Source organism: Macaca nemestrina, chromosome 7, assembly GCF_043159975.1.
Source record: "Macaca nemestrina isolate mMacNem1 chromosome 7, mMacNem.hap1, whole genome shotgun sequence".
Lineage (NCBI taxonomy): Eukaryota > Metazoa > Chordata > Mammalia > Primates > Cercopithecidae > Macaca > Macaca nemestrina.
The window spans coordinates 62882571-62907460 of record NC_092131.1 but is presented as its reverse complement, the minus strand read 5'-3'; the positions used below and the strand labels follow the sequence as shown (position 1 = coordinate 62907460).

The 24890-nt window shown below is 40.5% G+C and overlaps 2 protein-coding genes across 10 annotated transcripts in view; one reads left to right on the top strand and one right to left on the bottom strand.

The window, feature by feature from the left end:
• Nucleotides 1–8707, bottom strand: part of LOC105481898 (kelch like family member 28) — a 119552-nt gene extending 110845 nt beyond the window's left edge. For 2 of the 4 annotated variants that reach the window (XM_071100245.1, XM_024792874.2), the window contains exon 1: nt 8510–8707. Coding sequence is in view for 3 of the 4 variants with exons in the window: in XM_024792874.2 (XP_024648642.1) it covers nt 8510–8527 (18 nt within the window). In the remaining variant the exon portion in view is untranslated. Of the gene's footprint in view, nt 1–5136; nt 5733–8509 lie in introns of all 4 variants that reach the window. The other 2 variants (XM_071100244.1, XM_024792873.2) reach the window with 2 other exon arrangements.
• TOGARAM1 (TOG array regulator of axonemal microtubules 1) overlaps nt 1–24890 on the top strand; it is a 114331-nt gene that overhangs the window by 71050 nt on the left and 18391 nt on the right. For 5 of the 6 annotated variants that reach the window (XM_071100239.1, XM_071100240.1, XM_071100238.1 and 2 more), the window contains 5 exons: nt 10058–10163; nt 10994–11229; nt 12728–12886; nt 18663–18789; nt 20866–20984. In XM_071100239.1, the coding sequence (XP_070956340.1) occupies nt 10058–10163; nt 10994–11229; nt 12728–12886; nt 18663–18789; nt 20866–20984 (747 nt within the window). Of the gene's footprint in view, nt 1–10057; nt 10164–10993; nt 11230–12727; nt 12887–13084; nt 13212–18662; nt 18790–20865; nt 20985–24890 lie in introns of those variants that run through there. The other variant, XM_024792872.2, reaches the window with a different exon arrangement.

The window sequence follows — 24890 nt, the reverse complement described above, 5'->3', positions numbered from 1 at the left end:
AATTATTTCATTCAGTCTCACAGCTTTAAATTCCATCTAAACTCTGATATTTCATAAATGTGTATCTGTATCCCTGGTATCATTTTGAGCTCTAGACTCAAAAAGAAGTAATCCAACAGCCAACTTGGCCCTTTCACTTAGATGCCAGTAGACATCTTAAATTTAACATATCCAGAAAAGAAATCCTGAACTTCTTCCTGCCAACATGGATTAACAGGACTGTATTGGCCTTCATACATGAAAGATCTAATAAAATTATACAAAATATATGAAACAATAGTTTTCAAGGGCCGGGCACAGTGGCTCATGCCTGTAATCTCAGCACTTTGGGAGGCCAAATCACTTGAGGTCAGGAGTTCAAGTCCAGCCTGGCTAACCCTGTCTCTACTGAAAAACGCAAAAAATCAGCTGGGGTATGGTGGTGCACGTCTGTAGTACCAGCCACTTGGGAGGCTGAGACACAAGAATCGCTTGAACCTGGGAGGCAGAGGTTGCAGTGAGCCGAGATCGTGTCACTGCACTCCAGTATGGACTACAGAGTGAGACTCCATCTCAAAAACAAAGAAACAGCAACAACAAAAAACAATAGTTTTCAAGATACTCTTCACCAGGCTATGGAAAGATCTCTGAGAGACAGGAAACAAACCAGGTGAGCCCTACAATTACCCAGCTTGCTTTCTGGAGAGAGTTTCCAGATTGCAGCTAAAGGAGGGAAAAACAGGCAGAGAGCAGCAGAGATGGACATGGTGCTGAGAGTTTGAGGAGGCCATGGTGACTAGACTTTGCAGGACAGAGTGCCAGATAGAGCTCCACAGAGAGCTCCAGAGATCGTAAGAGGATTTTATTCAAATGATAGCAGACAATGGGTCGGTGCCTGCATGTAAATATATTTCCTGAGACCAGAACAAGAACCACTCAAAAAAGTTACAAGGAACAATGTCAGGAGCATATACAATGTTAATAATACTTCCTGTTCCCACCGGCAGAGAGGAAAAGTTCATAATTCACAGGGCATTGGGTAGAATACTCAGAGAGAGTTTTGCTCCATAGTGTAGTAAAATAAACCATAGACTGAATATTTGGTTCCCACCTAACGAAGTTTAAAAGCAAGGCCTAAGAGGATCAAACATTTGTTCCTTATTTGAAATATGTTTTCAAATAACTATATCCCAGAACAAAGCTGAAGAATATTTATAGGAATACAAAAATAGCTAAAGTAAATTTATAATGTTTGGCATCCAATAAGAAATTACCAGGCATGCAGAGAAGCAGGAAAATATAACCAATAGTGAGAAGGAAAAAAGCCAACAAGTGAAACCAATGCAAAAATGACACAGATGATAGAATTAGTAGACAAAGACATTGTAACTGTAACAATTGCATGCATTAACGAGGCTAGAGGAAAGGTTGAGCAAGTAAAGAGACATTTTATATATATAAGAAACCCAAAACTAATGTCTACAGATGAAAGCTATAATGTCTGAGATCAGAAATACACTGGATGAGATTAATAGGTTAGATATTCCAGAATAAAAGATGAGTGAAGTTGAAGACGTAACCATTGAAACTATTCAAAATGAAACAATGTAGGCTGGCCAATATGGCAAAATCCTGTCTCTACCAAAAATATAGAAATTAGCCAGTTGTGGTGATGCACACCTGTAGTCCCAGCTACTGGGGCGACTGGGGCAGGAGAATCACTTAAACCCGGGAGGCAGAGATTGCAGTGAACTGAGATTGTACCACTGCACCCCAACCTGGGCAACAGGGTGAGAGTCTGTCTCAAGGAAAAAAAAAAAAAAATTCAAAATGAAAGTGAGAGAAACAAGACTGAAAAAAAAGTCCAGAAAATCTGTCAATTGTGGGACAACTTCAAGTTATGTGTAATTGGAGTTACCAGACAGAGAAGGAGACAGAAAAGAATATGTGCAGAAAAAAAATGGACACAATTTGTTCAAATTTGATGAAAACTGTAAACTCAGAGATCTAGGAAGTTCAATGAACACCAAACACAAGAAACATGAAAAGAAATATTTCAAAGGAGATATAATCAAAAGGCCTAAAATTAGGGATGGAGAAAATCTTAAAAATAGCTGGGGGCAAGACATTACATATAGAACAAAGATCAGACTACTTATCAAATACACTGCAAACCAAAAAACAGTTCAGTGAGATATTTACAGTACTGAAAGGAAAAACAAACTGTCAATCTAGAATTCTATATCCAATGAAAATATCTTTCAAAAATAAAAGTAGTGGACCGGGCATGGTGGCTCACACTTGTAATCCCAGCACTTTATGAGGCTGAGCCAGGAGGATTACTTGAGCCCAAAAGTTCAAGACCAGCCTTTGCAATATAGCAAGACCTCATCTCTAGAAAAAAAAAATTAAAAATCTGGATGCAGTGATGTGTTGCTGTAGTCCTGGCTACTCAGGAGGCTGAGGCAGAAGGATCACCTGAATCCAGGGGTTTGAGGCTGCAGTGAGCTGTGATTGTGCCACTACAGTCCAGCCTGGGCAACAGAGTGAAACCTTGTCTCTTAAAAAAAAAAAAGTTTTAAAAGAAGCAAAATGTCTGACATTTTGATACAAAGGCCCAAAGGGAAGACCTGGGAGTATTGCTTTACCATTCTTACATATGAAATGGTATATATCACTTCAAGGTAGACCGATAAGTAACCAGTAAAATAACACAAAAGTTTTGTTGGGAAGGCAACAAAGGAGATAAAATGTAACTATAAAAATAATTATAAAGAAAAGATGGGACAAATAGAAAACAAACAGCAAGATGATAGACTTAAACCCAATCATCTAATCACATTAAATGTAGATGAACTAAACACCCTAGTGAGATTAGATTAAAAAGCAAGACTCAACTATATGCTGCCTATAAGAAATTCGTTTAAATATATAGGTACAAATAAGTTAAAAGTAGAGATGCAAAAAGATATATACCATGCTAACACTAATCAAAAGATAGATTATGTGGCTTTATTAATATCAAAGTATATTTCAAAGCAAAGAATATTAATGAGAGTATTTATTTTATATTGTTATGTAACAAATTGCCACAAACTCAATGGATTCAAACCACACAAATTGATTAACTGTCAGTTTTCTGGGTCAAGAGATCAGATACAAGTTAACTCAACTCTTTGCTCAGGATATCACTAGGGTGAAATCAAAGTGTCAGCCAGGGATGCGATCTCATCTTTCAATTTTCTTAGAAGCTCATTGGAAAAATTGTCTTCCTTTTAGATGTGCAATGGAGGTTTTCATTTTTGTATTAGTCCATTTTCATGCTGCTGATAAAGACATATCCAAGACTGAGAAGAGGTTTAATTGGACTTACAGTTCCACATGACTGAGGAGGCCTCAGAATCATGGCGGGAGGCAAAAGGCACTTCTTACATGGTGGCAGCAAGAGAAAATGAAGCAAAAGCGGAAACCCCTGATAAACCCATCAGATCTTGTGAGACTTATTCACTATCATGAGAATAGCACAGGGAAGACCAGCCCGCATGATTCAGTTACCTCCCCGTGGTTCCCTCCTGAATCCTGGGACATAGCCAAACCCTATCAATCTTCTAGAGGTCAACCCTCATGTCCTTATTATGTGCCACACACACAGACATAGATCCTCTCAATATGAAGCTTACTTTTTCGAAGCCAGGAGAAGAATCTCTGCTGCTGCTGCCACTTATCTTTTTTAAGGGAGGTAAAGCCTCCCCAGGATAATCTCCCTTTTGATTAACTTGATGTCAACTGATTAGGGACCATAATTAAATCTGCAAATCTCTTTTGCCATCACACTTAATATGATCACAGGGAGTGATATCCTAACACATTCACATATCACTCACAGGGAGTGATATCGAAACACATTCATGGAGAGGGTGTAATACAGGTTGTGTAAATCAGGGGTAGGAATTATGGATGCCATCTTAGGATTCTGTCTACCACATCCAGAATAAAGAGGGTCATTTTATAGTTATAAAGGAATTAATTCATCAAGAGGCCATGGAAGTCCTGATACTTATTTACCATATAATATTGCTTGAAAATACATTAAGCAAAAACTAATAGAACTGCAAGGAGGAATAAATCTCTAGTTATAATTGGAACTTCAATAATCCTCTCTCATTAATAAATAGAACAAGTTGAAAGAAAATCAGTAAAGATGGCCAGGTGCGGTGGCTCATGCCTGTAATCCCAACACTTTGGGAGACCGAGGCAGGCAGATCACGAGGTCAGGAGATTGAGACCATCCTGGTTAACATGGTGAAACCCCATTTCTACTAAAAATACAAAAAAAAAAAAAAATTAGCTGGGCATGCCTGTAGTCCCAGCTACTTGGGAGGCTGAGGCAGGAGAATCGCTTGAACCTGGGAGGCAGAGGTTATGTTGAGCCAAGATCGGGCCACTGCACCCAGCCTGGGTGACAGAGCTAGACTCCATCTCAAAAAAAAAAAAAAAAAAGAAAAGAAAATCAGTAAAGATGTAGAAGATTTGGACAATGCTTTTTTGTATGTATTTTTAGTAGAGATGGGGTTTTTCTATGTTACTCAGGCTGGTCTCAAGCAATCCATCCACCTCAGCCTTCCAAAGTGTTGGGATTACAGGGTCACCACACCTGGCCTGAACAACAGTATTGACCAATGTTGCCATGGGATCCTTAAGGTGTTACTTTGATAGCCAGAAACATCTGTGGCCAGTGGCACCTTTGCCCAAGTTTTGCTTAGGCCCACTTGGGCTCGTTTTGCCCACTTGGCCTCGCAGGCTGTGCTTGGCTCTTGCTACCAGCCCAGATCCTATGCCTGCAAAGGGTGAGCTAGGCACAGAGCAGCGAGGGGTGCATGAGCATGGGGTCTGGCCACTGCACACAGCCAGGCATATGCTGGCTGTGGCAGGATAGGCAGCTCCATGCACTGTCACAGCTGCTGGCTTCCTGCTACAGCTGGACCAGACATACCACAAGCAGCTTCCACTGTGGGCACCAGGGAATGTGGCGGCACCCAGAAGCTTGGAGATGCCAGCAACTGCAGAGCCCCAAAGAGAGTATGCCAGCCCTTGCTTGGGAAGCTCCTAAGTCTGGGTTCCCCATAGGGCCACAGCTCTTTTCTCCTTTCTTCTCACCTTCTTGTTGCCCACAATGTCATGAGTGGTGGCAATGTGATTGGGGTAGGGGGAGTTTTCAGCCATGTTTGTGTTATAGATCTTTCAGTCCTGAATTCTTGTCCTGAGTCCAAGAAGAATTAGGTATATGGACCTCCAGTTGTGGAGCAAGGTGAAGAGATGCTTCATTGAGCAACAGTATACCTCTCAGAAGACCTGAAGTGGGTAGCTCCTTTCTGCTGGCAAGTCGTCCTGACATCTGTGCAACCCTCAATGGAGAGGAGACTCAGAGTGGGGTAGCTCCTATCCACAGGCAGGTCATCCTGATGTCTGTGCAGCCCTAAGTGGAGAGGAGACCCAGAGTGTGTAGCTGCTATCCACAGACAGGTTGTTCTGGTGTCTCTGCAGCCCTCAGCAGAGAGGAAACCTAGAGAGGGTAGCTTCTATCCTCAGGCAGGTTGTGCTGATGAGTGTACAGCTCTCAGCAGAGAGGAGACCCACAGAGGGTAGCTTTTCTCCACAGGCAGGTCATCCCATCTGCCAGAGTCTGGCTGAGTCTGGGATTTTTATGCGCTTCAGAGAGGAAGAAGTGCATGCTGACTGGTCCATGGGCAGGCCTGGAAAAAGCACCATAAGTTCTCACTCCAGTCTGTGAAACTAGGCAGCCCACCCCTACAAGCTTCAGTCTGTCCCTGGCTTGAAGGTGAGGCTTCACCTGCCCCTTTCTGCCCAGGAGCCTGTCTGCCTCCTGCCACCATCAACCTGCTGTCCACAGTGCCCAGGCTGTTTGTGCTGAGGGATGCCTGCAGGCCCACACCAAGCTGCCCTCAGCATGCTCCCGGCTTCCTTCCCATGCTTGTTGGTGCCCAAAGTCCAGTGGGGACCATGTCAGCACTACCTCAAGTGCGTGCACACCCAGCTAGGTCCTGACAGCACCCGGGATCAGCCACAACTTCGTTCCAAAATTGGAGGTTGTGCTGGGAGTGGGGAGAAGCCAGGCAGTGGGAGAAGGCACTTTTGAGCCTGTCGGGAAGGGGGATTTCCAGGGCCCCTGAGAGCACAGGGATGCCCAGGTCTGCAGCTGTGGCTGAATGGCTACAGCTGTGCCCAGGAAGTCGGGGCTCCTTTCCCTTCTATTCAGAAGGGGGCATGGCTCCCACCTGTTCCTGGCACCCGCTGGTTCCATGGAGCACACAGTCCCTGCTGTACCTTCCCTGCCACAGCTGGTGTCTTCACAGTGGCCACTCCAGAGGGGCCACCACTGCCATCCGTGTGACCTAATTAACATTTATAACACATTCCACCTACAGCAACAGAATTCACATTCTATTCAAGTCCACAAGACATATTTACCAAGAAAGACCTTATTCTAGGCTATAAAACAAGTAATTTTAAAGGAATCGGATTTTACAAATTTTGTTCTCTGGAATTAAATTGGAAATTAATGACAGGTGTTTGGAAAGTGCTCAAATATTTAGAAACTAAGTAACACACTTACATGTGTAACCTATGGATCTAAGAAGAAATCAAAAGGAAAATTACAAATTATTTTGAATTTGATGAAATAAAGAATGAAACATCAAAATTTGTGGGATGTAGCCAAATTAAAGAGGAATATGTCACACTATAACACCTATATTAGAAAAGGAGAAAAGTTCTATGTAAAGGAAATCAGCTTTCACCTTAAGAAACTAGAAACAGAAGAGCACATGAAGCCCAAAGTAAGCAAAGAAAGGAAATAATAAAGATCTGTGTGGAAATCATTGCAATGGAAAACAATAGAGAAAATCAGTGAAAGCAAAAGCAGGTTCTTGGAGAAGATTAATAAAATGGATAAGCCTCTTGTCAGATTGACCAAGAAAAAGAAGAGAAAAATTGCTAACATCAAGAATGAAAGAAGAAACATCACTACTGATCATACAGCTGTTAAACAGATAATATAGAAATATGATAAACAGCATGATGTCCCAAAATTCAACAACTTAGGTGAAATGGACTGAAAGACACAAATTACCAAAACTCATTCATAAAGAATTAGATAACTTGTGACTGGGCACGGTGGCTCACGCCTGTAATTCAAGCACTTTTGGAGGCCAAGGCAGGCGGATCACTTGAGGCCAGGAGTTCAAGACCAGCCCGGCTAACATGGTGAAACCCCATCTCTCCTAAAAATACAAAAATTAGCCACATGTGGCGGTGCATGCCTGTAATCCCAGCTATTCAGGAGGCTGAGGCACAAGAATCGCTTGGACCTAGGAGGAGAAGGTTGCAGTGAGCTGAGATTGCACCACTGCACTCCAGCCTGGGCAACAGAGCAAGACTCTGTCTCAAAAAAAATATAATAATAACTTGTATAACCCAGTATCTATTAATGAAATTGAATTTTTGTTTAAATTTTCCTGCAAAGAAGCCAGGAGTGGTGGCTCATGCCTGTAATCCTAGCACTTTGGGAGGCTGAGGCGGGCAGATCACTTGAGGTCAGGAGTTCGAGACCACCTGGCCAACATGTGAAACCTAGTCTCTACTAAAAATACAAAAATTAGCTAGCCATGGTGGTGCACACCTGTAATCCCAGGTATTCTGGAGGCTGAGGCAGGAGAATCGCTTGAACCCAGGAGGCGGTGGTTGCAGTGAGCCAAGATTGCACCACTGCACTCCAGCCTGGGTGACATAGCAAGACTCCCTCTGAAAAAAAAAAAAAGTTTCCACAAAGAAACCTTCAGTTTCTGATAGTTTATCCCAAACTTTTTACGAAGATACTATTTCTACATATACTTCTAGAACATTGAATAAGATGAAGTTCTCATCTCATTGATTGAGGCCACCATTACTCTGATACCAAAACCATACAAAGATAGGAAAACTACAGACTGATTCCTAATATAGCATAAGAACATAGAGATAAAATTCCTAACACAGAACTTATTTCCCCTCTTCTTAATCTGAAATATACTTCTCCCTCAGTGTTCACTGTCTTAGTTAACAGCCCTGCCATACACATTTGGTTGTTCATTCCAAGTCAGGATTGACTTCTTTTTTTGTCTTTGTTTGTTTGAGACAGAGTCTCACTGTGTCACCCAGGCTGAAGTGCGGTGGCATGATCACAGCTTACTGCAACATTGACCTCTGTGGGCTCAGGTGATCCTCCCACATCAGCCACGCAAGTAGCTGAGACTAAAGGTGCACACCGTCATGCCTGGCTAATTTTTGTATTGTTTGTAGAGACGGAGTTTCACCCAAGCTGGTCTCGAAATACTGGGCTCACGCAATCTGCCCGCCTCAGCCTCCCAAAGTGTTAGGATTATAGGCGTGAGCCACTGCACCTGGCCTCTCATTTATTTACGTTCCATCAATTCTTATATTTTCAGAACATATCCTGAAACCAATTACCTACTTCAATCTCTGCTGCCATCCCTCTAGTTCATGCTGTAGTTGTCTCCCACATGGCTATCGTAGTTTCATCACTGGCTTCCATGCTTGTATTATTACTCCATCTCATATAATAGCTGTTGATACTGTTAAGATATAAACCAGACCATGGGACTTCCTCACAGAAAGCAGTTTGGTAGCTCTCTAGAACACTAGGGAAAAAAATTTAAATCCTTACCAAATATTGTAACTCTTTATTACCAAGGGACAGATAATGAAGGACCAGCTAACCAGGCCTATTGTTAAATCATAAAAGGGTCTGTTCATCAAGAAGACGTATCAGTCCTAACACACACACATACACATACACATATATATATATATATATATAGAGAGAGAGAGAGCGCAACATATGAATGCTTCAGAATACATGAAGGAAAAAACTAATAGAAATTTAAGGAGAAATACACAAATCTACAATTACATCTATATTATTATATAAGGTACACAGTTATAGATTGTATAAGTTACTATAATTATAATCTTTTAAATCTAAAAGATATGTTATGTTTACACTATAATGTAGTCTAATAAGTATTATGCCTAAAAAAAATGCCTTAATTAAAAAATACTTAATTGCTACTACTGATCACCTGAACCCTAAGTGAGTTGTAATCTTTTTGCTAGTGGAGGATCTTACCTTGATGTTGATGGCTGCTGACTGATCAGGGTGGTAGTGGCTGGCTGTGGTAATTTTAGCAATCACAGCAAATATTACTGCTCGTTGACAATGTACTTGGTCACTCATGAGCTCTGATGGAGATGTACAAGGATATTAATGTTGTTTTCATGCATGCTAACGTAACTTCAATTCTGAAAATTTAGCACCTAAGAATCATACTGATTTTGAAAGTCCTAGATGGCATCTTCTAATAGGAGGCTGTTTCATTTACATTGAATATCTGTTGTTTTGTGTAGCTACTTGTATCTATTACCTTACCTAGATCTTCTGGATAACGTGCTGCAGCTTCTACATTAGCACCTACTGCTTCACATTGCACTTTTATTTATTTTTTTTCTCTTTGACACGGAGTCTTGCCCTGTCACCCAGGCTGGAGTGCAGTGGTGTGATCTTGGCTCACTGCAACCTCCACCTCCCAGGTTCAAGTGATTCTCCTGCCTCAGCCTCCTGAGTAGCTGGAATTACAGGTGTCCACCACCACGCCCAGCTAATTTTTGTATTTTTAGTAGAGATGGGGTTTCACCATGTTGGCCAGGCTGGTCTCGAACTCCTGACCTCTTGATCCGCCCACCTCGGCCTCCCAAAGTGCTGGTATTACAGGTGTGAGCCACCCCGCCCAGCCCACGTTACACTTTTATATTATGGAGATGGCTTCTTTCCCTCAACCTCATGAACCAACCTCTGCTAAACTCAAACTTTTCACCTGAACCTTTCTCACCTTTCTGAACCTCTTCCTTGGCAATATTCCATACACAGAAAAGAAGACATTTGTGATCCTGTTCCAGTTGAGTCCCATCTAACGAATGATCTTGTCATTTCTTTTTCCCATAGGGAGAAGAAAATTGAGGGACTGAATTTTATTAGATGCTTAGCTGCTTTTCATTCTGAGATACTGAACACAAAGTTGCATGAAACAAATTTTGCAGTTGTTCAAGAGGTAAACTTATTTTTCAGATGAGTTAAGGATTGTTAGAATAACAAAGGATAAATATGCTGTTTATTTGACCTTTAAAATGTTTAAACAACTCTATACCATATGATATAAAAGGCTTGTATTTAATTAAACTAGTCCGTGTCTTAATTTGCAACATTAAGAGAAACTTAATAGGTGTTGATTCCTAGGACTAAAGATAATATATATTAACATGTGGAGTTTTGTTTGTTTTTGAAATGGAGTCTTGCTCTGTCGCCCAGGCTGGACTGCAGTGGTGCGATCTCGGGTCACTGCAACCTTCTCCTCCTAGGTTCAAGAGATTCTCCTGCCTCAGTCTCCCAAGTAGCTGGGATTACAGGCACATGCCACCACGCCTGGCTAATTTTTGTATTTTGAGTAGAGATGTGGTTTGACCATGTTAGCCAGGCTGGTCTTGATCTCCTGACCTGGTGATCCACCCACCTTGGCCTCCCAAAGTGCTGGGATTACAGGTGTAAGCCACCACGCCCAGCTTAAGATATGTTACTTGAAGCCAGGAGTTCAAGACCAGCTTGCCCAACATGGCAAAACCCCATTTGGACTAAAAATACAAAAATTAGCTGGGCATGGTGGTGTGCACCTGTAATCCCAGCTACTCAAGTGGCTGAGGCATGAAAATTGCTGGGACCTGAGAGGCAGAAGTTGCAGTGAGCTGAAATCACGCTATTGCACTCCAGCCTAGTGGACAGAGCGAGACTCTAACTCAAAAAAAAAAAAAAAAGTTGTAAAATTCCTTTCCTAGTGATTTTCTTGCAGAATATCAGCAAAATGTATATTTTGAAATTTTATTTTAGGTGAAAAATTTACGTTCTGGAGTTTCTCGTGCTGCTGTGGTCTGTTTAAGTGATCTTTTCACTTATTTGAAAAAGAGCATGGATCAAGAGCTAGATACCACAGTAAAAGTTTTGTTGCAGAAGGCTGGTGAATCAAATACATTTATAAGAGAAGATGTTGACAAAGCATTGAGAGCTATGGTTAATAATGTAACTCCTGCACGTGCAGTTGTTTCTCTTATCAATGGTGGACAAAGGTAATGTTCAAAATGACCTTGAAATGTCTTTAAACTAAAAATGAAATGTTGCAATCAGGAGTGTAGAAAAGAAACAAGCAAATCTTAGTATTATATTGGTCAAAAAACATTTATTAAAAAGTTCCTATGAGATAAACATTATACTACATGCTGAATATGAAAAGAATAATGTTGTTATTATTTTTCTCATAGAATATGTATACTTCTTGTGTCCCTCGGGCACCTAGCAAAATGTCTGCCACACAGAATCATCTAGGCAATTTGGCTTTAGGAGCCTTACAATTATTATTATTTTTTTATTAATTTTTATTTCAGTAGCTTTTGGGGTACAAGTGGTTTTTTTGTTATATGGGTGAATTGTATAATAGTGAATTCTGAGATTTTTGTGCACCCATCACTTGAGTAGTGTACATTGTACCTAATGTGTAGTTTTTATGCCTCACCCCCTCCTGCTCTCCTTCTTTCTCTAAAGTTCATTATATATAGTTCATTATATATATCACCCTGTATGGCTTTGAATACTCATAACTTAGCTGCCACTTATAGGTGAGAACATATGGTTTTTGGTGTTTTACGCCTGTGTTATTTCACTTAGAATAATGGCCTCCAGCTCCATACAAGTTTCTGCAAAAGACACTATTTAATTCATTTTAATGGCTGGGTAGTATTTATATATATATATATATATATATATATGTACATATATATATATACACACCATTTTCTTTATCCACTGATTAGTCCGTGGGCACTTACATTGGTTCTACATCTTTGTAATTTTGAATTTTGTTGCTATAAACATATATGTGCAAGTATCTTTTTCACATAATGACTTCTTTTCGTTTGGGTAGATACCAAGTAGTGGGATTGCTAGATCAAATGGTAGATCTACTTTTAGCTCAATAAAAGTTATTGTAATAACATTACCCTGTTGTTATTCCAATAATGTTATTTACATTCATAGAGCTATAACTAAATGTCTGTTTTGTTTTGCTTTTAACTTTTGAGGAAGGGATAAGTAATGCAAATAATTTGACATTCTAGACTCACAGGATGATTGTTGAGGAGCTGTTAAATCATTTAACTTTAGGATTGATCTTTGGCCTCATGTGGTGGCTCACACCTGTAATCCCAGCACTTTGGGAGGCCAAGGTGAGAAGATCCCTTGAGCCCAGAAGTTCGAGACCAGCCTGGGCAACATAGTGAGACCTCGTCTGTACTAAAAATAAAATCAAATTAACTGAGTGTGGTGGCACATGCCTGTGGCCTCAGCTACTCGGAAGGCTGAGGCAGGAGGATCACTTGAACCCAGGAGGTCGAAGCTGCAGTAAGCCATGATTGCATCACTGCATTCCAGCCTCAATGACAGAGCACGACCCTGTCCCAAAAAACAAAACCAAAACAAAACAAACAAACAAAAAAAACACCATAGATCCATAGATATTTGGAGCATAGTTTATATAACAACTCTGTATTAATTGATCATGTCTCCTTGTAGCCATTTACACATTGCTGTAAGAAGGTGTACAGCCCAGCATTTATCAGATGTATTGGAATTTATGGAACCAGAACGTATTTTATCTGCAACAAAGGATATGGCTGAACGTATATTACCAGCTGCTGCTAAGTTTGCTCAAGACAGTTCACAAGAAACCAGGTGAATATCTGCTAATGTTGGCTAAATCTATTATTAATAAGGGCTTACAAGTAGGAAAGGAAAGAAAGTTTAAAAAAGAATGAACATTTTCTAAATGGAGAAGTGGGATCCCCAGGGATTGGTGCTGGGGGATGGTCTTATTTAACCAGATTGTAAATACTCTTGAGGGAGTGCACAGTGAATTCTCCAAATTTACAGATGACACTACATACTTCTGGGTAGTGAGATGCCAAGTCACAGGGATGAACTTCATGAAAACGGCACAAGACTGTATGAGTGGGCAGAAAAGTGGCAGAAGAACTTCATTATGGGCAAATGTAAGGTAATGCATTTAGGGGAAAATGATATATTTTCCAAGCAATCAGGTAAAATCAAGGAAATAGGTACACATGAAAAATGCAGGAATAGGGCTGGGCGTGGTGACTCACGCCTGTAATCCCAGCACTTTGGAAGGCCGAGGTGGGCGGATGACGAGGTCAGGAGTTCAAGACCAGCCTGGCCAACATGGTGAAACCCCGTCTCTACTGAAAATACAATACAATTAGCCAGGCGTGGTGGCAGGCACCTGTAATCTCAGCTACTCGGGAGGCTGAGGCAGGAGAATTGCTTGAACCCGGGAGGCGAATGTTGTAGTGAGCTGAGATTGCGCCATTGCACTCCAGCCTGGGTGACAGAGCGAGACTCTGTCTCAAAAAAGAAAAAAGAAAAAGAAAAATACAGGATTATGCATAACAATATATTATTCCACAAGTGAGATATCTGCAGTCTGGAAACCACGAATTTCTGATGGTTGTACTGGAAAAACAATTTTATGAAGTTTAAGAACTGTCAGAGAAAGACAGCACAATAATTAAGATGTGGATGGTATAATGGCTGTGGTGGTGACAAAAATTTTGGATGTAGTCAGATGCTTATGTTAAATTTCTAGTCCCCATGATTGTTTGTCCTTAAGCAAGTTACTTAATTTCTGTTAGTCTCTGTTTCCATGTCTATACAATTAGGAAGGGTGGACTAGGTGACCAGTAATGTTCCATATAAAATCTAAACTTTTTATAGTAATGATATATGGCCGGGTGTGGTGGCTCACGCCTGTAATCCCAGCACTTTGGGAGGCGGAGGTTGCTAGATCACCTGAGGGTCAGGAGTTTGAGACCAGCCCACGAACATGGCAAAACCCTGCCTCTACTGAAAATATAAAAATTAGCCAGGCATGGTGGCACATGCCTGTAATCCCAGCTACCCAGGAGGCTGAGGCAGGAGAATCACATGAACCTGGGAGGCAGAGGTTGCAGTGAGCTGAGATTGTGCCACTGCACTCCAGCCTGAGAAACAGAGCCAGACTCCATCTCCAAAAAAAAGGCCAGTTGTGGTGGCTCACACCTGTAATCCCAGTACTTTGGGAGGCCAAGGCAGGTGACGCACAAGGTCAAGTGATTGAGACCATTCTGGCCAACATGGTGAAACCCCATCTCTACTAAAAATACAAAAATTAGCTGGGCGTGGCGGCCCTTGCCTGTAGTCGCAGCTACTCGGGAGGCTGAGGCGGGAGAATCTCTTCAGCCACTGCACTCCAGCCTAGAGACAGAGTGAGACTCCATCCCCCCCCCAAAAAAATTCATTAATAATAATAATTTTTTAAAAGAATCTGAGTCATAAAGATTAAAGTGAAGAAGTATATAAAATGTTTAACATTTTAGGACAAAGATGTTCGTTACTTTAGGTATCTGGAGTTAATATTATGGAACTCATTATACCTAAAGATAATACAGAAAGTAAATATATTAGTTTTCCATTGCTGTGTGAAGTTTAACACAAATGTAGGAGCTTAAGGTAACCCATGTTTTTTGGCTTACAGTTCTTTAGGTTAGAAGTCTGGCATGGCTCACCTCACTTCACTGCCAATGGTTTCAGAAGGTCAAAATCAAGGTGATAGCAGTGCTGGGCTTTGCCAAATTCAATTCCTTGTGGTTATAAGACTGAGGTCAGCTGGGCATGGTGGCTCACACCTATAATCCCAGCACTTTGGGAGGTGGAGTTGGGTGGAGGAGCTGAGGTCAGGAGTTCGAGACCAGCCTGAACAACATGATGAAACCCCATCTCTGTTAAAAATACAAAAATTAGCTGGGCGTGCTGGCGTGTGCCTATAATCCCAGCTACTCAGGAGGCTGAAGCAGGAGAATTGCTTGAACTCGGGAAGTGGAGGTTGCAGTGAGTTGAGATCACACTATTTTACTCCATCTTGGGCGACAGAGTGAGACAGAGGGTTGACTCGGGCCAGAACATCTGGCCAGTAGGTGGACAGCAAATGGGCAATGGGCAAGGAGCCCAGGACAGAGACAAACTTCTCAAAAAAAAAAAAAAAAAAGACTGAGGTCTGCATTTCCTTGCTGGCTGTCAGCGAGGATCCTTGCTCAGCTTCTTAACACTACTCACATTTCTTTGCATGCAGCCCTCCTCTGTTTTTAAGCCAGCAATAACAAGTTGAGCTCCCCTTCATAGGATCTTTTAGACTTCCTCTTTTTCTACCAGTCACAGAAAGAAAGCTCTCTGCTTTTTTTTTTTTTTTTTTTTTTTTTTTTCTGGAGACGGAGTCTTGCTCTGTTGCCCAGGTTGGAGTGCAGTGGCATGATCTTGCCTCACTGCAAGCTCCGCCTTCCGGGTTCAAGCGATTCTCCTGCCTCAACCTTCCGAGTAGCTGGGACTACAGGCGCCTGCCACCACACCTGGTTAATTTTTTGTATTTTTGGTAGACATGGGGTTTCACCGTGTTAGCCAGGACGGTCTCGATCTCCTAACCTCATGATCCGCCTGCCTTGGCCTCTCAAAGTGCTGGATTATAGGTGTGAGCCACTGTACCCGGCCAGAAAGCTCTCTGCTTTTAAGGGCTCATTTTATTAGATTAATTCCACCAGATCATGTCATTACTTTAAGGTTAACTGTGTTATGTGATATAATCTTGGGAGTGATATCTTAATATATTCACAAATTGTAGGGATTGAAGCAGGACCTCTTTGGGGAACCATTTTAAAGTTCCACATATCCCATTAATATTCAAAAAATTCAAGAGGGTTAGATCATGATAGGCTAGTCAGGAACAAAAGATGTTCTTTTCTCCCTCTCTATCACCTTGTTAAAAAAAAAAAAGATTTCTTAATGTCCATCTTGTGTGCTTCTTTACTTAACCTTTCCTTAATGGCATAGTAATTCTTTCTAGCCCATTTTGTCATTTCTTAGATTCTTATTTAAAATTATAAAATGGTTACAATTAATTTTTGAGTTTTGTATTTCTCACATTTTGTGTCCCTGGTCTCCACTTACTTGTGTGTTTTAGCCTTTCTCATGTCATTGGGCCCGTATAATAGACCTTGGGCCCGTATAATAGACCGTGTAATAGACCATTGGGCCCATATAATAGAGTGCTTAACATTCCAGGCTAAACATTAGAATTGCCCTTGAAAATATAACTGATTAGGAGCTACTTATCTGGATATAGACCTTATTCTGCTTGTGGAGAAAGGTAATATTGATTCTCTGACATCACTTCTCTTTCTGCAATTTCATTACATTTGAAGGGGTCAGGTTGAGATATGTGATCTTTTTCTTTTTGGAGACAGAGTCTTGCTCTGTAGCCCAGGATGGAGTACAGTGGTATAATCTCGGCTCACTGCTACCTCAGCCTCTTGAGCTCAAGTGATCCTCCCACCTCAGCCTCCCAAGTAGCTGGGACTACAGGTGCATGCCACCATGCTTGGCTAAGTTTTGTATTTTTTGTAGAGATGGGGTTTTGCCGTGTTGCTGAAGCTGGTCTTGAACTCTTGGGCTCAAGCAGTCCACCCACCTTGTCCTCTCAAAGTGCTGGGATTATAGGTGTAAGCCACTGCACCTGGTCAAGACAGGTGGTCTTAAGATCATCCTGTATCCCCCCATCCACAAAACCCCACAACAGCCTGCCTTTTTCTCGTTCCTTTATTATTATTATTATTTTTCCAAGACTCTGTTACCCAGGCTGGAGTGCAGTGGTGCGATCTCGGTTCACTGCAGCCTCCACCTCCCAGGTTCAAGCGATTCTCGTGCCTCAGCCTCCTGAGTAGCTGGGATTACAGGCATGTGCCACCACGCCTGGCTAATGTTTCTATTTTTAGTAGAGACGGGGTTTCGCCATGTTGGCCAGGCTGGTCTCTAACTCCTGGCCTCAAGTGATCTGCCTGCCTTGGCCTCCCAAAGTGCTGGGATTACAGGCATGAGCCATCACGACTAGCCTCTTCTCTGGTTCTTTTTGTGCCATGTATTCCAAGTTGTGAGTAAAAGTCTAACTAATTTATTTTAGGGCCTGGCCTCCTTGAAGATGAATAGTGTGGTACTATTTTGAAGTAGTATAAGACATCTGTGTGCCAAAATATCTCCAGTATGCACTTCCATGATATCTGAATTTCCACCATTAGAATCATTGGGCTTAAAGTATTATGCTAAGATGATTATTTTAAAATTCATATAAATATAAAAACGTAGTTTTTATTAACAAATCAGCCACAATTTATCAACGAACCTTGGGTGTATTTTCAGTAGTAAAGAATAGGATTTTGAAGAATCGGAACCCTGGTAAGTTTTGGCTAGGGAAAAACAGAGAGTGAGAAATACAGGACCTAGGGAGGGTTGACTTAGGCCAGAACATCTGTCCAGTAGGTGGACAGCAAATGGTCAGTGGGCAAGGAGCCCACGACAGAGACAAACTTCACAGTTCTTCCAAACACCAGCATTGATATGGACCTTGGGGTGCCTGAAAAATAGAATCAGAGCTTTTGTTTCTCCATCTAACACGTGGCAGAAGGATTTGAAGATAGTGACTTTAAAAGGGGATTATGGGAGCATCCCAACAGATGCCTTTTTTTTCTGAGAAGGAGTCTCTCTCTATTGCCCAGGCTGGAGTGCAGTGGCGTGATCTTGGCTCACTGTAACCTCCACCTCCTGGATTCAAATGATTCTCCTGCCTCAGCCTCCTAAATAGCCTCCTAAATCCTCAGCTGGGATTACCTGAGTGCGCCACCAGGTCCGGCTAATTTTTGTATTTTTTTAGTAGAGATGGAGTTTCACCATGTTGGCCAGGCTGATCTCGGACTCCTGACCTTGTGATCCACCCGCCTCGGCCTCCCAAAGTGCTGGGATTACAGGCGTGAGCCACTGCGCCTGGTCACAGATGCTTCTTAACTTACAATGAAGTTATATCCCCACAACCCATCATGAATAGGAATTATCAGAAGCCAAAAGTGTATTTAATACATCTAACCTACCAAGCATCATAACATAGCCAAGCCTTACCTTAAACATGCTGAGAACATTTACATTAGTCTACGCTTGGACAGAATCATCTGGCAACACAGTACATTGTAGAGTATGGTGATCACGTGGCTGACTGGGAGCTGTAGCTCACTGCTGCTGCCCAGCGTCTCAAGAGAGTGTCATACTGCATATGACTAGCCATGGAAAAAATCAAAATTTGAAGTATGGTTTCCACAGAATCATATCTCTTTCACAGTATTATAAAGTTGAAAAATTATAAGTCAAACCATTTTAAGTTGGGGACCATCTGTACCCTCTAGGGCATCCTATACAGTTAGGATATCTATATTTTGGTGGTTACTTAAAATAGGGATGCTAATCTTGATGTTTGATAGTTTTGTTTTGTTTTTTTTTTCTATTGAAAACAATGCATCTAAGGTCAGAAACTGAGCTTGTTAATGTCTAAAAAGTAGTATGCCTATTTTTCAAATACTCATAGGTATTATGGTCGAAAGATGCTGTTCTTCATGATGTGTCATCCTAACTTTGAAAAAATGCTTGAAAAGTATGTTCCATCTAAAGATTTGCCATATATTAAGGACTCTGTTAGAAACTTACAGCAAAAGGTATGTGGAAAAAGTTTGTTTTATAAACAACTTTATAAGCAAAGCTTGTTTATTTATTTATTTATTTATTTATTTATTTATTTATTTTTTTTTTTTGAGACGCTCTGTCGCCCGGGCTGGAGTGCAGTGGCCAGATCTCAGCTCACTGCAAGCTCGGCCTCCCGGGTTTACGCCATTCTCCTGCCTCAGCCTCCTGAGTAGCTGGGACTACAGGCACCCGCCACCTCCCCCAGCTAGTTTTTTTGTATTTTTTAGTAGAGACGGGGTTTCACCAGCAAAGCTTGTTTTTACATCCAGGTAAAGGATAGGAATAATTATTTATTTGATTATTTCTCTGTTAATCATTTGGACTATATCTGCAATAACATTTCAACAACTAGAATACTAAGTAGACATACATATTGTCAAGCCTTGGAAGTAAATGTTTATTGAACAGAAGCTTGATGTTTGGTAGAATGTAGTTTGGCTTATTGGAGTTAACAAGACATGGGTTTGAATCACAGCTCTGTTAGCAACTGTGTAACTTACGCATGCCTCTTCATTTCTCTAACTAGAATTCTCACTTTATAAAATGAGGATAATAATGTTTACCATGCTTAGTCCCTGCTTTATTTACCTTGTATGTTCCACTATTAGAGCTATTACCACACTGCAGAACATTTATAGGGAGCTCCTTGAGGGTAAGTGCCATGTCTTTGTTTTTGTTTTTGTCTTTTTGAGACAGAGTCTTGCTCTGTCACCAGGCTAGAGTGCAGTGGCATGATCTCAACTCACTGCAACCTCTACCTCTCGAGTTCAAGCGATTCTCCTGCCTCAACCTCTCAAGTAGCTGGGATTACAGGCACCTGCCACCATGCCCAGCTAATTTTTTATATTTTTTAGTAGAGATGGGGTTTTCGCCATGTTGGCCAGGCTGGTCTTGAACTCCTGACCTCAGGTTATTTGCCTGCCTCAGCCTCTGGAAATGCTGGGATTACAGGCGTGAGCCAACGCGCCTAGCCGTGCCATGTCTTATCGTCTTGGTAAATAATGGGAATTCAGTAATGTCTGTGAAGTGAGTGACTCAGAGAATACCAAGTGAAATAAAATATAAAAAGTAATCTATTTATATATTGTTTTAAAAATATGTTTAATAAAGTAAAATTTTTCTACTGTAATTTATGTCATTTTTCTCTGATGCCCTTGGGCTAAGGATTCACTTATGAAGGAATAATATTAAAAAGATATGTAGCAGTAGACATTTTAGAGCATTTTTTTCTGCCCATTGAACTTGAAGATTTCAGCTTAGTTCATATTAGAACTTATTAATATAACCATGCAAAAAAAAATCTGACTAAAACAAAGCAGATTATATCTGTGAGTCTTTCCAGTGCAGGAAAGGTTTTAAATAGTTCTCATCAAAATGTTTATTCTCACACTCCTAATGTTGCATAGGTACAACAGTGTTCAGTGTTTATGGACTGTGTTCATATGTTCTACATAGATTTTAAGCTTCAAGAAGAGTAGTTACAAAATACAGCATATTATTATTTTATTTATTTTTTTGAAACAGAGTCATGCTCTGTTGCTCAGGCTGGAGTGCAGTGGTGCGATCTTAGCTCAATGCAACCTCTCCCTCCGGGTTCAAGGGATTCTCCTGCCTCAGCCTCCTGAGTAGCTGGGATTATACCACCATGCCCAACTAATTTTTGTACTTTTAGTAGAGACAGGGTTTCCCTATGTTGGCCAGGCTGGTATCTAACTCCTGACCTCAGATGATCCACCTGCCTCAGCCTTCCAAAGTGCTGGCGTGAGCCACCACACCCAGCCCAAAATATAGCATATTGATTTTTAGTTTTTAACTCATTTTTTATAAGTCAATATATATTTTCCCATTAGTCACATATTTTGTTAATTTACTGCTAATTACAAGGTGTTTTATGTATCTCATACTCTTTAAAGCATAAGCATACCAGATTATTAAAATACTTTCCATCTTAAAAAATCAGTGATGGCTACTTTGAAAATTACATTGTGTAAGTTATTTCACTACTAGTTTTAAAATTTGTATCATACTAATTTTGTATTTACTTGCAGGGTTTGGGGGACATACCATTAGATACTCCTTCAGCAAAAGGAAGACGATCTCATACTGGCAGTGTTGGAAATACAAGATCATCATCTGTTTCTAGAGATGCTTTCAATTTAGCTGAAAGGTAAGATGATGTGATAGTCCTCATCATTAGATAAATTACTCCCTAGTGATAGTAGTCTCATTTGGATGTTTTCATAAACTACCCCAGGGGTATTTGCCAAAATTTAATGGAGTTTTGAAAGTTTGGTTAGGATCCAGAAAGTGTGAGGTAATTAGATTTAATAAGGCAATTATATATTTACAGCAACTTGCTTTTATTTGCACTAGACATTAGCAATGCTTTAGTGTTATTGAACTTGTCGATGTTAGGCCTATTTTGGACAACTGATTAATTTTTTAAAAATTTGTAGCCTTTCTTTTTCCCCTAGTTGTAAAGTAATACATAATTAAGGTTAAAGGGGAAAAAAAAAACCTTAAGAAAACGAAAGCATTACAAGGATTTGGAAGGCCAGGCATGGTGGCTCACACCTGTAATCCAAGCACTTTGGGAGGCTGAGGCAGGCAGAATTGTTTGAGCTCAGGAGTTCGAGATCAGCCTGGGCAACATGGCAAAACCCTGTCTCTACCAAAACAATACAAAAATTAGCCAAGCCTGTTGGTTTTTGTTACCTGTGCTTTTGAGGTTTTAGTCATGAATTATTTACCTAGACTAGTGTCCAGAAGAGTACTGCCTAGGTTTTCTTCTTGTATTTTTATAAATGTAGGTCCCAAATTTAAGTCTTTAATCCATTTAGTTGATTTTTATATAAGGTGAGAGATATTGTTTCATTCTGCATGTGGCAATCTAATTTTTCCAGCACCATTTTTGAAAAGACTGCCCTTTCCTCCATGTGTGTTCTTGTCAGCTTTGTCAAAGATCAGTTGGTTGTAGATATGTGGCTTTATTTCTGGGTTCTCTATTCTGTTGCATTAATGTATGTGTCTGTTTTTAGACCAGTACCATGTTGTTTGGGTTTTACAGCCTTATAGTGTAATTTGAAGCCAGGTAATGTGATGCCTGTAGCATTGTTGGTTTTGCTTAAAATTGCTTTGACTGGCTGGACGCCATGGCTCACACCTGTAATCCCAGCACTTTGGGAGGCTGAGGCGGGCGGATCTCGAAGTCAGGAGTTTTGAGACCAACCTGGCAACATAGTGAAACCCTGTCTCTACTAAAACTACAAAAACTTAGCCAGGCATGGTGGAGGGTGCCTATAATCCCAGCCACTCAGGAGGCTGAGGCAGGAGAATTGCTTGAATCCGGGAGGTGGAGGTTGCAGTGAGCTGAGATCGTGCCATTGCATTCCAGGCTGGGTAACAAGAGTGAGACTCCATCTCAAAAAAAAAAAAAAAAAAAAAAAAGATTGCTTTGGCTACTTGGGCTATTTTTTTGTTCCAAAAAAAGGTTCAGTGAGCCACGAGTTTTAGGATTGTTTTTTGTAAGTCTGTGATAAATGATATTGGTATTTTGATAGGGATTGCATTGAAACTGTAGACTGCTTTTGGCAGGATGGTCATTTTAATTATTCTGATCCATGAACCTGGGATGTTTTTCCATTTGTTTGTGTCATCTACAACTTCTTTTGTCAGTGTTTTTTAGTTTTCCTTGTAGATATCTTTTACCTCCTTGGTTAAAAATATACTCCTAGGTATTTTATTTCTTTTTTAGCTATTATAAGTGGGATTGCCTTCTTGATTTGTTTCTCAGCTTATTCCTTATTGGTATATAGAAATGCTGTTGATTTTTTTAAAGTTGATTTTGTATCTTGACACTTCACTGAAGTCGTTTATCAAATCTAAGAGTCTTTTGGTGAAGTCTTTGGGGTTCTCTAGATATAAGATCATATCATCAGCAAACAGGAATAATTTAACTTTTGCAGTTCGGGTGCCTTTTATTTTTTTCTCTTGCATGATTACTTTATCTAGGACTTACAGTACTAGGTTGAATAGAAGTGGCGAAAGTGGGCATCTTTGACTTGTTCCAGTTCTTGGAATGCTGTCAACTTTCTCCTGTTTAGTATGATGTTGGCTGTGGGTTTATTGTATATGGCCTTTATTATGTTGAGGTATGTTCCTTCTGTGCCTAGTTTGTTGAGGATTTTTATCATGAAGTGATGATGAATTTTATCAAATGCTTTTTCTGCTTCCTTTGAGATAATCATATGGTTTTTGTCCTTAGCTATGTTTGTGTGATATATCATATTTTTTTTAATTCCGTGTGTTGAACCGTCCTTGCATCTCTAGTATAAAACCCAGTTGATCCTGATATTTTATCTTTTTGATGTGCTGTTGTTGCTAGTATTTTGTTGAGGATTTTTACATCTATATTTATAAGGGATGTTAGTCTATAGCTTTTGTCTTTTGTTGTGTCTTTGCCTTGTTTTGGTCTCAGGGTGATACTGGCCTCATAGAATAATTTAGGGCAGATTCCCCCCTCCAATTTTTGGAAAGTTTCAGGATGATTGGTATAAGTTTTTGTTTTATTATTTATTTATTTTTGTACATTTGGTAGAATTTGACTGTGAACCCATCTTGTCCTGTGGGGGTTTTTTTTGCTTACTGATTCATTCTCACTACTCATTGGTCTGTTCAGGATTTCTGTTTCTTCCTGGTTCAATCTTGGGAGGGTGTATGTTTCCAGGAATTCCACAAACTAGGTTTTCTAGTTTGTGGAAGTGTAGTTGCTCATAATAGTCTCTGATGATCCCTTGTTTTTTCTGTCGTATCAGTTGTAATGTCTCCTTTCTGATTTTGTTTATTTGGATCTTCTTTCTTAAGCTAGCTAGCGATTTATTTTGTCTTTTTGAATAACCAGTTTTTCAATTCATTGATGCTTTGTATTTTGGGGAATAGGGGGGTTATTTCATTTAGTTCTCATCTGATCTTTGTTACTTATTTTCTTTGGCTAACCTTGGGGGTTTGGTTTGTTATGGTTTTTCTAGTTTCTTGAAATGTGATGTTAAGTTGTGATCATTTTACTTTTTTTTTTTTTTTTTTAATAGAGAGAGAGAGAGAGTCAGGGTCTCACTCTGTTGCCTAGGGTGAAGTGTAGTGGCATCATCATAGCCCACTACAGCCTCAAATTCTTGGGCTCAAGCAGTCTTCCTGTCTCAGCCTCACAAAGTGCTTTCTACTTTTTTCATGTAGGCATTTAACGCTATAAACTTCCCTCTTAACACTGATTTTGCTGTATCCCACAGGTTTTGGTATGTTGTGTTTCCGTTTTCATTTACTTCAAAAAATGTTTTAAATTTTTGTCATGACTCTATGATCATTCAGGAATATGTTGTTTAATTTCCATGTATTTGTATAGTTTCTAAATTTCCTCTTGGTATTGATTTCTAGTTTTATTCCGTTGTGGTCTTAAGAAGATATTTGATTTGTTTTCAGTTTTTAAAAATGTGTTGAGACTTATTATGTGACCTAACATATGGTCTGTGTTGAAGAATGTTCCATGTGCTGATGAGTAAGATGTATATTCTGCAGTTTTGGGGTTGAATGTTCTGTAAATGTTTGTTAAGTCCATTTGGTCCAAAGTCCAATTTAAGTTCGGTGTTTCTTTGTTAATTTTCTGTCTCAATAATCTGCCTAGTTCTGAGAGTGGAATGTTGAAGTCCACAATCAAAACAGGATTGTTTTGCTGTCTCTTTCTTTAGGTCTAGTAAATATTTGTTTTATGAATCTGGGTGATCCAGTGTTGGGTGCATATATATTTGGGATTCTTATAGCTTCTTTTTTTTTTTTTTTTTTTTTTGAGACGGAGTCTCGCTCTGTCGCCCAGGCTAGAGTGCAGCGGCCGGATCTCGGCTCACTGCAAGCTCCGCCTCCCGGGTTTACACCGTTCTCCTGCCTCAGCCTCCCGAGTAGCTGGGACTACACGCACCCGCCACCTCGCCCGGCTAGTTTTTTGTATTTTTTTTTAGTAGAGACGGGGTTTCACCGGGTTAGCCAGGATGGTCTCGATCTCCCGACCTCGTGATCCGCCCGT